This window comes from Grus americana, chromosome 5, assembly GCF_028858705.1.
Source record: "Grus americana isolate bGruAme1 chromosome 5, bGruAme1.mat, whole genome shotgun sequence".
NCBI classification, from domain to species: domain Eukaryota; kingdom Metazoa; phylum Chordata; class Aves; order Gruiformes; family Gruidae; genus Grus; species Grus americana.
The window spans coordinates 30,742,014-30,755,613 of NC_072856.1; the positions used below are offsets into that span (position 1 = coordinate 30,742,014).

The 13,600-nt window shown below is 38.8% G+C and overlaps 1 protein-coding gene across 13 annotated transcripts in view; it reads right to left on the reverse strand.

The window, feature by feature from the left end:
• PTGR2 (prostaglandin reductase 2) overlaps positions 1 to 13,600 on the reverse strand; it is a 35,954-nt gene that overhangs the window by 10,813 nt on the left and 11,541 nt on the right. For 4 of the 13 annotated variants that reach the window (XM_054826180.1, XM_054826175.1, XM_054826185.1 and 1 more), the window contains 5 exons: positions 12,477 to 12,686; positions 11,537 to 11,658; positions 10,188 to 10,275; positions 9,417 to 9,456; positions 8,185 to 8,396 (listed from right to left, as the gene is read on the reverse strand). In XM_054826180.1, coding sequence (XP_054682155.1) covers positions 8,332 to 8,396; positions 9,417 to 9,456; positions 10,188 to 10,275; positions 11,537 to 11,658; positions 12,477 to 12,686 — 525 coding nt within the window. In that variant the 3' untranslated portion in view covers positions 8,185 to 8,331. Of the gene's footprint in view, positions 1 to 13; positions 137 to 890; positions 5,589 to 8,184; positions 8,397 to 9,416; positions 9,457 to 10,187; positions 10,276 to 11,536; positions 11,659 to 12,476; positions 12,687 to 13,600 lie in introns of those variants that run through there. The other 9 variants (XM_054826177.1, XM_054826178.1, XM_054826176.1 and 6 more) reach the window with 8 other exon arrangements.

Consider the following 13,600-nt stretch of genomic DNA (forward strand, 5'->3'; position numbering starts at 1 on the left):
TGAAAGGAGAGTGAATGATCAATGTTGCTGGCATTCCCAGCTGCAGTCAGAGTTTAGCTTTAAAGCAAAAAAATGGGGACAACGTCCTCAGGATGGGAGAGCCTGGAGGAATTGTGTGGTCTGATGCTTATAATGCCTGTAAACGAGAGGATTGGGTCTCAGTCAAATTCACCAAAGAGTGACCTAGGAAAACTCATTTCTTTGCTTTCAGTTTTTCTAAGTCTAAAAATGATAGAACAGTTACATTTCTGAAGGATGCAATGATCCAGAGCCAAGAGAGCTGAGGTGCCTTTATCTGTAAAGTAAGGAGAACACTGGCCTGCTTCACAAGAATGCTGTGAATGGAACATTTAAAATACTTCAGGTAATTTTACAACAACTTATTTATGGCTCTTCAAGAAAAAGGAGGAGTAACTTATTTATGGCACCTTAGGAAAAAAAACCACCAGTGACTGTAGTGGAACATACAGGAAAATAAATTGAATTGGAAGAAAATATTAAGTGCAGCTAAGACTTTTGTTATTTCTAAAAGGTGACAGTTTTCCTATTCCTTAATTCCTGTTCCTCAATGATCGACAATGTAATAGGAAAAAGAGTAATGCTCTCATTTGCATAAATTAAATACACTGTTAAGAGAATACAGAATGTCATTTGTTGCTATACTGTTAGAAAATCAGAGGCAGGGGACAAAATTTACTCATGAGAAACACTACTGAAAAATTAATAATAAAACTGACATTTCACAATTAAGTTACTTTTATGTGATCAGGGAGCATAAGAACTGGCAATGAAACGCTTTGTATCTATCTCCTGTGACAAGACTCTGCTCTGAAAGGAGACCTTTTTTTTGCTGCGGTGGTAGCAGTTGATTGCAATGTAACCGAACCTCAATGTAATCAAATGTCTGTGGACTTAAAAATGTTACAGTCTGTCAACTACTTATTTTTTGGCTCCGTGGGTTGTGTTTGGTAGATGGATGGAATTCTTTAAGAATCTCTTAATGCTATTCTTAGTGGGGCAAGCAAACGTGTTTTATTTGTGGATGTGTTTTCCCTGGCTCCAAGGACCCAAGTAAGAATCACATGCTCTGAAAGGTGGTTGATGTGTGAATTATACACGTATGTGGGAATGATGTAATGAATTTTGAGAGCAAGGGACTATCCTACTGCCCCGGTATCACAGTGAAGAGCACACTGTAGAAACTCAGAACTCCACCCTGCCTAGGAAGCACCTCTTAGCTCAGGCTTTACAGACACAGCTATTGCAGCTCTTTGTTACGGACAAGTAAAACTCACCTTTGTCTCACATTAATTTGGATTTTCTCCTTCATAAACAGTTTTCCAATATTCTAAAACCCTAGCAGGAAAATACTAACTTTCCTACTTGAGCTGTACACTTTAACACAGGAAGACTGTATTTACCAATACCTTCTTCAAATTTTTTTTAATTCTTTGCATCTCAGCAGGCTGAAAGTTCTTAGAAGCACAGACTAGGAGCTAGCCTCTGATTTAGCTACCCTTATCAGATAGGCAAGTGGTTGTCAAAGTTAACTGTGAGTAACAAAAATCACAATACATTATGTTTTCCCTTAAAATTCAGATAAAATAAATTGGTTTCTTAAAATGCAGCCCATCTCCCAGAACAATGAATGTAAATGAACTGGACCAACCTCTGGCAAATATGCAGGTATTATGATAAATTTGCAAGCCACCCTGTAACGAAAAATGCATTTGTTCCTCTGTTGGCCCATGGTGCCTTGAAGGCACAAATCAACATGGTGGGCTGAAGTGAGACATTTCGCTGATAGCAGGCCCTGTGTTGTCCAGGTTTGGTCCTCTTTCAAAATTAAGCTCTTCTCACTGAAAGGCAGCATTTCTACTGAGAAGATAACACAATATTGTGCTGCCATGTATCTTGGCCTCTGCTATGAAGACAGGCTGAGAGAGTTGGGGCTGTTCAGCCTGGAGAAGAGTAGGCGCTGGGGAGACCTTATAGCAGCCTTCCAGTACCTGAATGAAAGCTGGAGAGGGACTGTTTACAAGGGCATGGAGTGATAGGACAAGGGGTGATGGCTTTAAGCTGAAGGAGGGGAGATTTAGATTAGATATAAGGAACAGAAGCAAATGGCTTTGACATTCATTACTTCTGCCATATTGTTCTCTTTCTTTTAAAATGGCTGTTTCGGGGTAGGCATGAGAATACAGAGGTCTTCCGAAGTCAAGAGTATCCCTTCCAAGCTGCTCATTAGGAGGACAAACCAGAGCTACATGAAGTGAGCAAAGCAATTGGCAGATCGTGGAACCAGACTGCTGAAGTACTTCACATATGGCTGGCAGACATTAGTATGATCTGTGGCAAATCAATCCTTCATAGTATAAATGTTTCTATTACAATACTCTGCAGGGTTTGTTGTTTTGGTTTGGGTTTTTTTAATCTGCACAGAGGTGCTCCTTTAAAATACTTAATTCCCATTTGAAACTACTCTAAAAGAACACTTGAAATGATTATTTGGAAAGAAAAGAGATTCTGAGAATGTCTTTCAAATATAGTTTGTTCTCTTTTTTAAGTCTCTTAAAGAAAGCACGTGTATTTTTTCATGCTGCTCTCTGTTTATGAAGGAATTCTTGTATTAATTGGTGAATTACAAGCAAGATGCTGTGAAATGCAAAACATAAATTAGGAAAAAGAGAGAAGATTCTTTTGCATGTGTTACCCTTGCTGCTCCGAGGGCTGAGCAAAACTTGCAGAGGGAAGTTCCCAGCGGAATGCCATTGCCATGCATAATTTCCTATAACTGTCATCAGTGAAAGCCTGTCTGATCCACTGATCCCAATAAAGAGATCCTGACATTCAGTGTAGTGGAAAATGCAAGGATCGTGGGGGAGAGAGGCTTTTCTCATCTGCTTTTCCCACTCTCTCTATAGCATACTAAAAAAAAATAAAAATACAAAAAAAATCCCCTAAAACAGTTCCCAAAGTTCACAGAGAAAGAACCCCTTTCTGGAGCTGGCCTAGGCAGAGGCAGAGAGCTGCCTGCAGGGCACCGAAGCTCACTCAGGCTGCCTGGCCCAAGGACATGGAACAGGCTGTTCCAGTTTGAAATGCTGGTCCAGTTTGAAATGCTGCCCATGCAGCTCTAATGGATTGTTACTGCCCAAAGAGAGATATACCTACTTCTCTGGGGTAGCAGGACATAAAGGCAACTCCATCCCAGAAGGACAGGCACTTGCAGAGGGCATCCTGCCCTCCCCTGGTTGCCCCCAGAACCAGGAGAAAGTCAAAGCGTGCTGGCTCCTGTCCAGACTCCACCCCAACGGAGCCCTGTCCTTGGAACTTTACTTTCCCTTCCCACATTGCCCAGCCTGGGGGGCAAAGGAAAGTAAGTAGGGGCTGATGGGGCGAGGAAGGCTCCTTCCTGCAGAGGAGCAGGGACTGAGGGAAGGTCTTGGAGATACGAAGAAGCCTGTCCAAGAAGAGGGTGGAGCAGAGGAGGGTAGACACATAGCCCCATAAAACCTCACTGCCTTCTCTCACTATTTGCCCTCAGACCATCTATAAAAATAAATTGCACCTCCTTATTCTTGCATAAACACTGCTTTGCTACTTCATACTTGCAGTTTTCTTTCAATACTACTGACTTGTTCAGCCACCCTCTTACCACCATCCACCCAGAGCAGAGTGCTATAGCAAAAGTGAATTTTGCTATCCAAGGTATCTCTCTGATTGCAAAATTCTGTGTTCCTGCAGCTAAAATTTCTTGATTCATTTCTGCTTCTTTCTGTGCTTTTCCTAAAGAGTTCCCAGTTGTGCCTCACAAAATATTTTCTGGGTTTGGAGCTTATTCCAGCTGCTGTTACCCTTTCTTATTGTGGGATATTGCCGCCTGCCTGTGATTTTCTTTTATCCTCTGGCAGTCTATTTATGGATTGAATAAACATTTCCCACTGTGAGGAGAACCCAGTAAAGAGAAAGGCAGCATAGCAATAGAAGACAGCAATGTTTCAAACAACAGGACTAAGTAATCCTGCATCTGCTGCTTCCATGATCAATGCATTAAAGTATAGAATAAAGAGATGAAGCTATTTGAAAGGCATCTGCCTTCACTCTCTTCACGTTTGTTAACAGCAGCTACTATAAACTGCAGTGAGAAACATTTATGTCTGGGCTGGCAAGTTCTTTTCATGCTATCGCTGACATTTTCCATGAAAACCTGACACTAAACTATATGGCCTAGCACTAAACCACTAATAGGTGCTGCTATGAAAAAAAGCATGTTTGTCAGATTATCAAGGAAGGAGCCAACAAGGAGGACAAGAAACATGATGAAATAAAAAAAAAAAGTTAAGGGAAAGGGGGAAAAAATGGAGGGTGAGAAAGCAGAAGGGAATGAAATATAGGACAGCCAACAGCAACTCTTCAAGGTGCAAAGAGAAGGGATGGAAATGGGAGTGCATAAAACTTTACCAAATACAAACAAGCAGAAGATTGACTCAAATAAAAAAAAAAAAAAAGGGTCTGTCTGCCCAATGTTGTTTGAGTTTTATTACCTGTTGCAACAAGAAATGCTTATTTATAGAGATTGTATAGCTGAACTTCTAGTACCTTATTGTGGTCACCAAACTCCTACTCTGAATTCATGCTTGGCCTTGCTTAAGATCTTATCAACTATCACTGTTACCAGTTATTTGTCACTCTTTGTTAAATGAGACCTCTCCTATAGTGCAAAATATATAATTGGTCAAGACTCATCCTATTACAATAATTAAGAAATTAAGACAAGGTGAAAAAAAGATGTATTCATATTTTTTACAACTGTGGGTACTTGGTTCAAATCATTTTCTCCTTTTGATTTTTATTTATTCTTAAGAGGTAACATGAGCCAGGATTCACAAGTAAAGAAATGCTTCTGTAAGAATCCTAAACATTGAGGGTACCAGGTTGAGGTTTACTTTGACTGTCCCCATCTTTATTTTTCTTTTTTCCCTAAAGCCATTTGACTAATGCTGACAGACCCTGTAATATTGCCCTCCATAGCTTACCTACGACAGGAATGCTGCTGCAATCAAGCTGCCTTTATTCCAGTAAAGAACCAGCATCCCAGCATGATCTCACCCTGGGTCACCCCTCACATCATCAGCTCTTAATAGGATTACGACTTGTGTGGATTACTAAGCGATTGCTGTCAAAATAATAGTGCTGGGAATTTTATAATTTTATCATATTTTGGTTTGGTTGTGAAAAACAACTTCCTAGAGGACTCTTATTCCTGGAAGGTGTGTCAACTCACAGTGCCAGAGATGAGCTCGCTCTGGAGCAGCTCTGCAACAAACACTGTTCAAAAGTACAGAATTTGTACTTTGGACAAGTGAATGTAACTCTGGAAACATAAATATGTCAGACTGAGGCCTTCACCTATAACATACGAAAGGAAAACAACATTTTAACATGATTATTGTTACAATTGCTTTCTTATGTTCAGTACAGCACAAACTCCCCACAGTTCATAGTTGCAGTCTCTTTTGAAATATACAGGTATTTAATTAGCTTGCTTTGGATACTACCCTATGATATACTTCCTTCCAAGCAGGCTGGAATTAAAACAGAAGAAGGGTCCTCAGTTTTAAGAATAAAAGGCATTTTTCTCAAAACAGGCTGTTGAAACTGAAACAAAATTGATAGATTGAGGAAGCCCAGTATAGGGAAATGGAACTTACAGGATGATGAAACTTGTGTGTAGCAAGACGTTAGTCTTCAAGCACGGAAGAAAATACGAAAACATCGTGGTGACACCATGCCCCAAAAAGCACCATATATGTTTATGTACTATTACACAGACACACGTAAAAAAACCCCAAATTCCACGGAGGACTTTCTGTTCCTAAGTAAAACTGATAGTATTTCAACTCAGCAGCAACAGTAATACAAACACTCTCATTTGTAAAAATACTCTTGCATCAATAACAATTTTCAGGAGCAGTAGCAACAGAGTCTCAGGTTAAGACCAGCTTTGCTGCAGGGGTGTGGAGTGTTAATGGTTGGCCATGTACATTGAGTGGGCTGTTTTCTTTTGCATTTAGATATTTGCTTTAGGAATGAACTGTGAGGATGAGGGTGTTTATTCAGAAAGATTATGTGTGTTAAAGCATATTAAGGCTAATCTGCTGCCTGGCAGAAGTTAAATGCAGAATACACACAGTGGGTAACAACATATAGGGTGATGGCGATACTCTTTTAATCTGAATATTCGTTTCAATCTGAATATTCCTACCAGGCACAGGCATGTGGGCGCAGGTAGGAGGGAAACAAGAAAGGAAAGGGGACAATGCACACATCAGTACGCTTATTAGAGCTGCTGTTTGGAAAGGCTGTATTCCCATCAGGTCCCTCCCCATTAAATCCAGCCAACATGACAGGAATGCAAGTCTAGAGACAGTGCTCAGGATCATGGCATTCCCTCCTGCCTCTCATTTAATATACCTGTGAATTATCAAGCCTTACACACCTGCATAGCTTAACTTTCACAAGTGAGTTACTATCTATAAACAGTCAATATGGAGGAATTCACAGAATTTCACTCACCTGTTGCTTTCTGTCTTTATTTGCCAACTATGATCACACTGATTTTACTGCATAAAAATTTTGGCTTCTGTCCCAGTGTGACACTGTTATTAGTGCTGCTTGAGTTAGTTACGCTGGATGTTGGATTCACAGTCTAGCTGAAACTGAACCAGTCGCTAGTTTTGTAGTTGAAAAATGTATACTGGAAGATTTTAGATCACCTAATGCTATACTGCAGGTGTCTTTTTCTCCCTCAAAGTTTATGGCATCTGTCACTGCATGCTTCCCTCTTTCAGGGCCACTTGCAGCACTAGGAAATGAAAGTACTGCTTTTCATATTGCTCACTACCATATCAGGCAATTTAGATACTTGTTTTTCTTACTTTATACAGCACACAAAATGATTTGTAATGCCAAATTTCTTGCATAGTGTTTCTTTCCTAGTCCTTGGATTCCATTTAGTTTGAGCCTAGGTAGTGACTCACGCAGATCTAGATAATCCATTCTCTGGACAGTTCAACTGACCCTGCTGTTTGGAATCACTTGTCTTAAAGGCAAACAAAACCAAAACCAATCGCCTGTAAGTCAGTATGTGTCATGAACAATCCTATTCTCAAAATAAATATGTTTTAATCTCTCTAAATGTTCATAGTACTGGAATTCTAATGTCTTTAAGATAATTACCTGTTCCCTTTTGTGTTCCTTGCTTTTGAAGACACATACTTAATCTCATTGGTCTCACTTGGTTTGGGGTTATGCTAGTAAAACTTGGAAATGGTGACTCATTTTTTCAAGTTTCCCCATTAAGATGGTCAAAGAGCATTGTTAGACCAAAAATTCTGAGCCAAGATAAGTTACCGAGGGAACAGAAGGTCAATAGTCTGCAAAGTTACCTTCTGCCATCAGGCAGCATATTTTGAGATTCTGTCTGTCACCCTGGAGAGGTGTAAAAACCAGAAAAACTAGTGAAAGCAAGGAGATTATCATAAAAATGAGTAGATTTTAGAAAAGGAATTCTAAAAAGAAAACTTAACTTCAGTCTGGAATGCAAAAATTGAGAAGAGTAAATAAGACTCACCCTACACCTGAACCTATCGCTGACGAAAGTCTCAGGTTGCATGCAGATGGAATTGTAAATTAATTAGGTTTCGAGTGCTCTGAAAACAGGGGATATGATACAATACAGAGAAATGGACAGTGGAAATTTGTTCCAGATGGCAAAATGGAAATACCTTTGTTATTAGAGCCCTTGAATTCCAGAAATGGAATTTTTCATTGCAATTATCGGTAAAAATGAGAACAGTTACATTCTAAAATGATTAACCAGATTGACTGGACTGTCAGGGCAAACTTACACTAATAAATTAAAAATTCCTAGAGAAGTTCCTGGGCATTGAGACAAACTAGCATGGGAACGGTGCACATCTACGCTAGTAAATTCTCCTAACGACCAAAACTAGGTGGCTGCATACAAACTGCTTATTGGAAATGGTTCCTGGGATGTTCTAACTTTCAAACCGTACCCATGAAATATTTGCAAGTGTGCTAGCTGGGAACTGTCAAAATCATGTCAAAGAACGTATTACTCATTTCTAGTATACATGATTGCATTCCTGTTTCCAGTTCTATTTAGTTTATTAGCATCCCAGAATCTCTGCTTTCAGTACATACAGAACAACTTAATGTTTTTTTTAAGAAAACGGAAATTAGTTTAAGTAAAAACTTGCTCACTGTTAGAGATAGAATCCAATTATTTTTCCCAAAGCAATGACTTTATTTAGAAACTGAGACGATCTGTTTTCCAATATTGCCTCCATTCATCATGGACTGGAAAGCAGCTTCAAGAGAAATAATGAAATAAGTTAGTGCCAAGCAAAATGTGCCAAGTAACTTTTAAAAAAGAAAAAAAAAAAGGTAGAAGCAAATGTATTAAACAGTTCCCCAAAAAGGAGAGATAACCTTTGCAAAAGGAAAAGGTTTATAAATACTCTATATAGTAAAATAAATGCAAAAAGCTGGTGGAAAAGAATAAATCTTTGAGTAAACAAAGTATGAAATATGGCTCATATATGTTATCAAATTCCTTCAAAATACATATGTATACCAGTAAGTAGCAATGACTAGAATAAATTTAAATCTATAAGATTTGCCGATCGCTTAATTCTACTGGTTTCCAATCTTGTGGGACTAAAGACTAAATGGACTAAATGGTACTCTTCCCTGTTACTCGAGAGGGAAGCAGTCTTACAGCACATCTTGAATCACCTGGCTCTCTAGCTTTGTCTCACTGGAGTCACAAGACCTTCTTCATTTCTGTATTTTCTTTGTTACAGATTTTTTTAATAGGCTACAGGCTATTTTGTTCCTTTAAAAGAAATTAGTTTTTACTTTCTTTAGCAATCTCTAATATGCTTTCCCCTTTCTTGTGTGTACTTTTTGATGTATTTTTTGATAGCAAATCCAACAACAAGCACTGTTAGATATTGGTTTTTTTAAAGTATAAGTTCAAAGTTTCCAAAATACCATTTTCATACACACAAGTTCTAAGAAATGGGCAGCACCTTAAATCCATAAGATCAGATGACTATCATCAGCTGCTAAGGTAGCAGTTTAACAATTAATTCTGCCCCAATAGGCAAACAAAAAAAAAAGCCTCAAACTTTATATTCAGTGATTTTTTTTTAACATAAAATAATCTTGTCACAGAACATTTTAACACCTTGTGAAAAACCTATATTTTATTATAACATAAAAATCATGGTTTAGATAAAATACAAAAATTTGAATTGGCAAATGAAACAGGAGGTGGTTAACCTCTACTGTCATTGTATTCTTAGAAAATGGTGTAAAAATCTTACCCCCAATGTTTGCTAAGCCTTCTACCACAGTCTCTCTGACCTGTCAATGCAAACAAGTCTGTTTAGCTTTCTTCAAACAAGATTAACATTTCTTAGACACATGCCATGAAACTGCCACAGAAACTACCAAAATCTGAAGAATCCCCTTGCTGCAATGGACAGTGCTCTGTTTGGGCCAGATTCTTTCATCAAGAGAGAAATGAATCCTTTCTGATAAACGTGTAGGCAATTTAATTCTTCAATCAAAACAGCCCCTGCCGGAATTTCACATATCAGGATTTTCCCAGGAAAATTTACTCATCACCTGAAGAATCAAACACTAATTCAGACAGACCTCACCAGGAAAGGATGGATAAAGCATCTATCCATCACAAAATAATAAATTATAAAGCTTGAAACAAAATTCCAGACAAAATCCCCAAACGCACTCAGGACACTAACTAATCAGGTATTTGAAAGTACATCTTTTTGAAGGTCTGATCGCCTAAGTAAAAAAGCACTTGCACCCTATGCTGAAAGAAAGAACACAGACATCAGCAGCATGTAATTAGAAAAGTCTGCCATACTACAGTCACACCATCCCCAGCAGGCATCTACTAAAACAGTGCTACCTAATAAGCTTTCAATTACACTTACACATTTTTAAGAAAATCTCTTCAATTCTGAGGCATGGTAAGAGAGACAGGGACAAAGAAATTGGACTTCTTGTAGTCAGAGTATGATCTGAGGAGATAGTATTGAAGGCCATACATTAAATATAAAAGTTCTTACCTTCAGTTTACCCTCTTGGATCCACTGACAGAGCTGTAATACACTAGCTTCTTGTTTGTCCATATAGTTCAACACTAAGAATCTTTCCCTGTGAAAGGAAAGAATGAGCCTTGATTTAAGAAACATTGGTAAGCATATTTTGAAATCTTTACGAATCTTTTCAGGAAACAGCATTATTGAAACTGAAGGGTTGGTTATGAGTACTAATTACAATGAGACATAGCTCAGAGCTTTGCCAGCTTGTTGAGACAGTTCCCTGCAGTGGGACCTTGACAGTAACATCAGTTTTAGACAAGTAATTCTGTTCAAGTATCAGAGAGAAGAGTAATAAAAATCAAGTAGTATCGCCAGAATAAGCAAATGTCCACAAAATGTGAGTGAATTCCTATTCTTTTTTACTTTTTGTTGTTGTTGTTGTAGGGAAAATAATTAATGGACCTGCAACTAGATGGCAAGTACAAACTAACTTTCAGGCTCCACAAAACTTTGCATATCCTGCTGTCACAGCCATCTATAGCAATCAGGAGAAACTGAAATGACCATCAAAAATTACAATTACTTGTAGCAACATACTAAATTCTCCACTGCCTTCTACTATGCATGGTGTATTTTGGTATTTTTATCCATTTTTTAAAAGTGCAGACAACAGTTACAGGGATAAGAAAAGAATTTTAATTAGAAGAGGTCAATCCGTTTACACAGAAACCAAAAGTCTCCCCAACTTTCTGCAATACAATGAATGAAAAATCTCCTAAGGCACTGTGCTCCTAATCTCTGCCTTAGCTCCACCTGAATCCTGACAAGAGATTCAGCAATTCGCAGAGTCATAACAAAAATCAATGTTTTACCTGTATGCATCTGTCACACCTACAGTCACATTATGTAATAAAACCCCAAATATTAAGAATGTAATTTCAATACAATCAGTGCATCAGCTGCATCCTTACTTTAAAAATATTTGATTTTCTCTCTGCCTGAACTCCTACACTTGGAGAGAAGGCATTCTGCAAAACATCTGAGAACAGAACCATGGCAACACCTCCCTTGTACTGAAGAATCTGTCAGAGACTCCAGGACTAAATCGAGCAACCACAAACAAAGCATAACAACGGACAAATATGTTAACATGTAACAACATCCATTCCCATTTTTTATGCTGATACAGACAAATATAAGAGAAAGGATTTACTGACCTTGCGATTATAGTTTCCTTTTTCAGTATGCAACATTCTGTTCCAATTACACACGCCAACTGTGGATCCACAGACTACCTTCCGAATATCAGAGTCACAACATCACATGCACAATCTGCCTGGACCTTGGTCACAAGTTCTGAAGGAGAAACATACCTTGTGATATTCCTTTCTTTCTGTATTTTTTCTATGTCAGGAGGGAGCGGAGGAGGATAAGGCACATCTTTGTTATACTGAGAAATCTGTCCACACAGGATGATATGGCTGTTCTGATTCATCTGTTTGGGACAGCACAAAGTGAGAAAAATTACATTCCTTGGTCTCAGAAACTAAATTTGCCAGAGATGCAATAGATTATATTGCAAAATTTTCACATGGATATCCTTATTTAGAGCCACATTTACTAGAAAAGAGAGGGAGAATTGCAGGCGGTCCCATTCAACCTATAACAACATTCAAATAGATAAATACAGGGCAATAGTGGAAAAATAAATGCTATACGGCCTATGTGTAATTTAAAAAGGCATTAAATACAAGGAATATAATAAATTGTTATCTTACTGCAGGCCCTTTTTGTCAGGAGGAGAGGGGTAATAGGACAAAGAAGTTTGATACAGCTGTTGGATACAGCTGTGATTTAGAGCTCCCAAAGACGGCATTGCCACCAAAGCCTCCCTGCCATGAGACAGAGTAGTTTCCTATTAACAATGAGGAGGGCTGGTCAAAAGTCTTTACGGAGGCCCAGCAGAGCTGGTCTTTTGTGAAGCCAGAAAATCAAAACTGACAAACCACAAGATTACTACGGTGACAGACAAGGATTTTAGAATATTACCAAGTCTCCTGGCCAAAGCAGCGAGAGACGAGAAGCAGAAATTGTGTTTCTATTACTATGCTGCCAGGCTAGTCCAAATGACAAACACTGATTTCAAATATCTCATTTTTCCTCAAGACCAGGATCAGCACCTGGATTAGATCAATGAAGAGGAAAGCCTGCTCTGCTGAATTGCAGGCTGGTCTCTGGTATGAATTAATTCAAAGCATGGGCAGGCAGGCATCGAAGCATAACTAGAATATACCCGACAGCTGGTATAATCACCTGACTTATAACTGTATCGCTGATGTCTCCACCAACATTGTCAAAGTAAACATCCACACCGCCTGGGCAGAGTTCACGTAGCTGCTCTGCCACATCCCCCTTCTTGTAATTGATAGCAGCATCAAATCCCATTTCCTGGACCAAAATGGAGCACTTTTCATCTGTGCCAGCGATCCCCACTACTCTAGAGCAGCCCTCCAGACGGCCAATCTGCAGGTGCACAGTTAAAAAAAAAAAAAAAACCAAAAAACAAACAAACAAAAACCCCCAAACCCCACAAACAATAAAGAGAAGTTAGATCATTCATCTGCATGAAAGTACCAGTGGGAGGAAGAGAGCCTTAGGGGGTGTTACAGTTATCCTCATCCCACTAAAGCCCAGGCAGCAAAGTTCATTGCACGCCCCCGATCTCATGTAACACAAACGCCTCTAGAGAAGGGGCAGGTACAATCGAAATCTGTCATCTTTACAAAGTCAGTGACTGCAGGAGCTTTAGTCTGTGGAGTCACCAACGACTGGCAGTACTGGAGAGCCAAATACAGTATAAAATCACCACCTGCCAAGTACTGTAACATAGCTAATGAAAGGCCAAAAAGATTGGGCAATAATTGATTTAAAATGCATTCTTCATAGATTTACTTAGGCACTGTTTCTTCATAGCTCCTCTTTATTAGTAAGTCTTAAGCTTGCTTAATATCGTTTGTGTTTGTATATGTGTGTGTGTGTATAGATATATATTTGTAGATATGCATGTACACACACACAAAAATACACCACAACAGGTTCTGCAAAGCTGCAGAGGATAAAAGGGCTGTAAATATCAAAACACAAAGGATGTCATGGAACACAACATGAAGAAGGGTTTACTACAGTTTTTCACTCACTATTTGCTAATGTAGAAAAAAAAGTCGCCAGTTAACTCAAAGACTGTGTTCAAATGGCAGACTACTATTAAATATATAGTAAGTATGTCTATTTATACCATCTACTTTATTTATGCTAGTGACAAGTAATCACTCTTTCTCCTATCCCAGTTTCATGAAACTTGTTTCACACCTAAAATCTTTCTCAGTGAGAGTGTGAGCCCAATCTGTGAAACTGGCCCTTCCCATGGAGGGAACCTG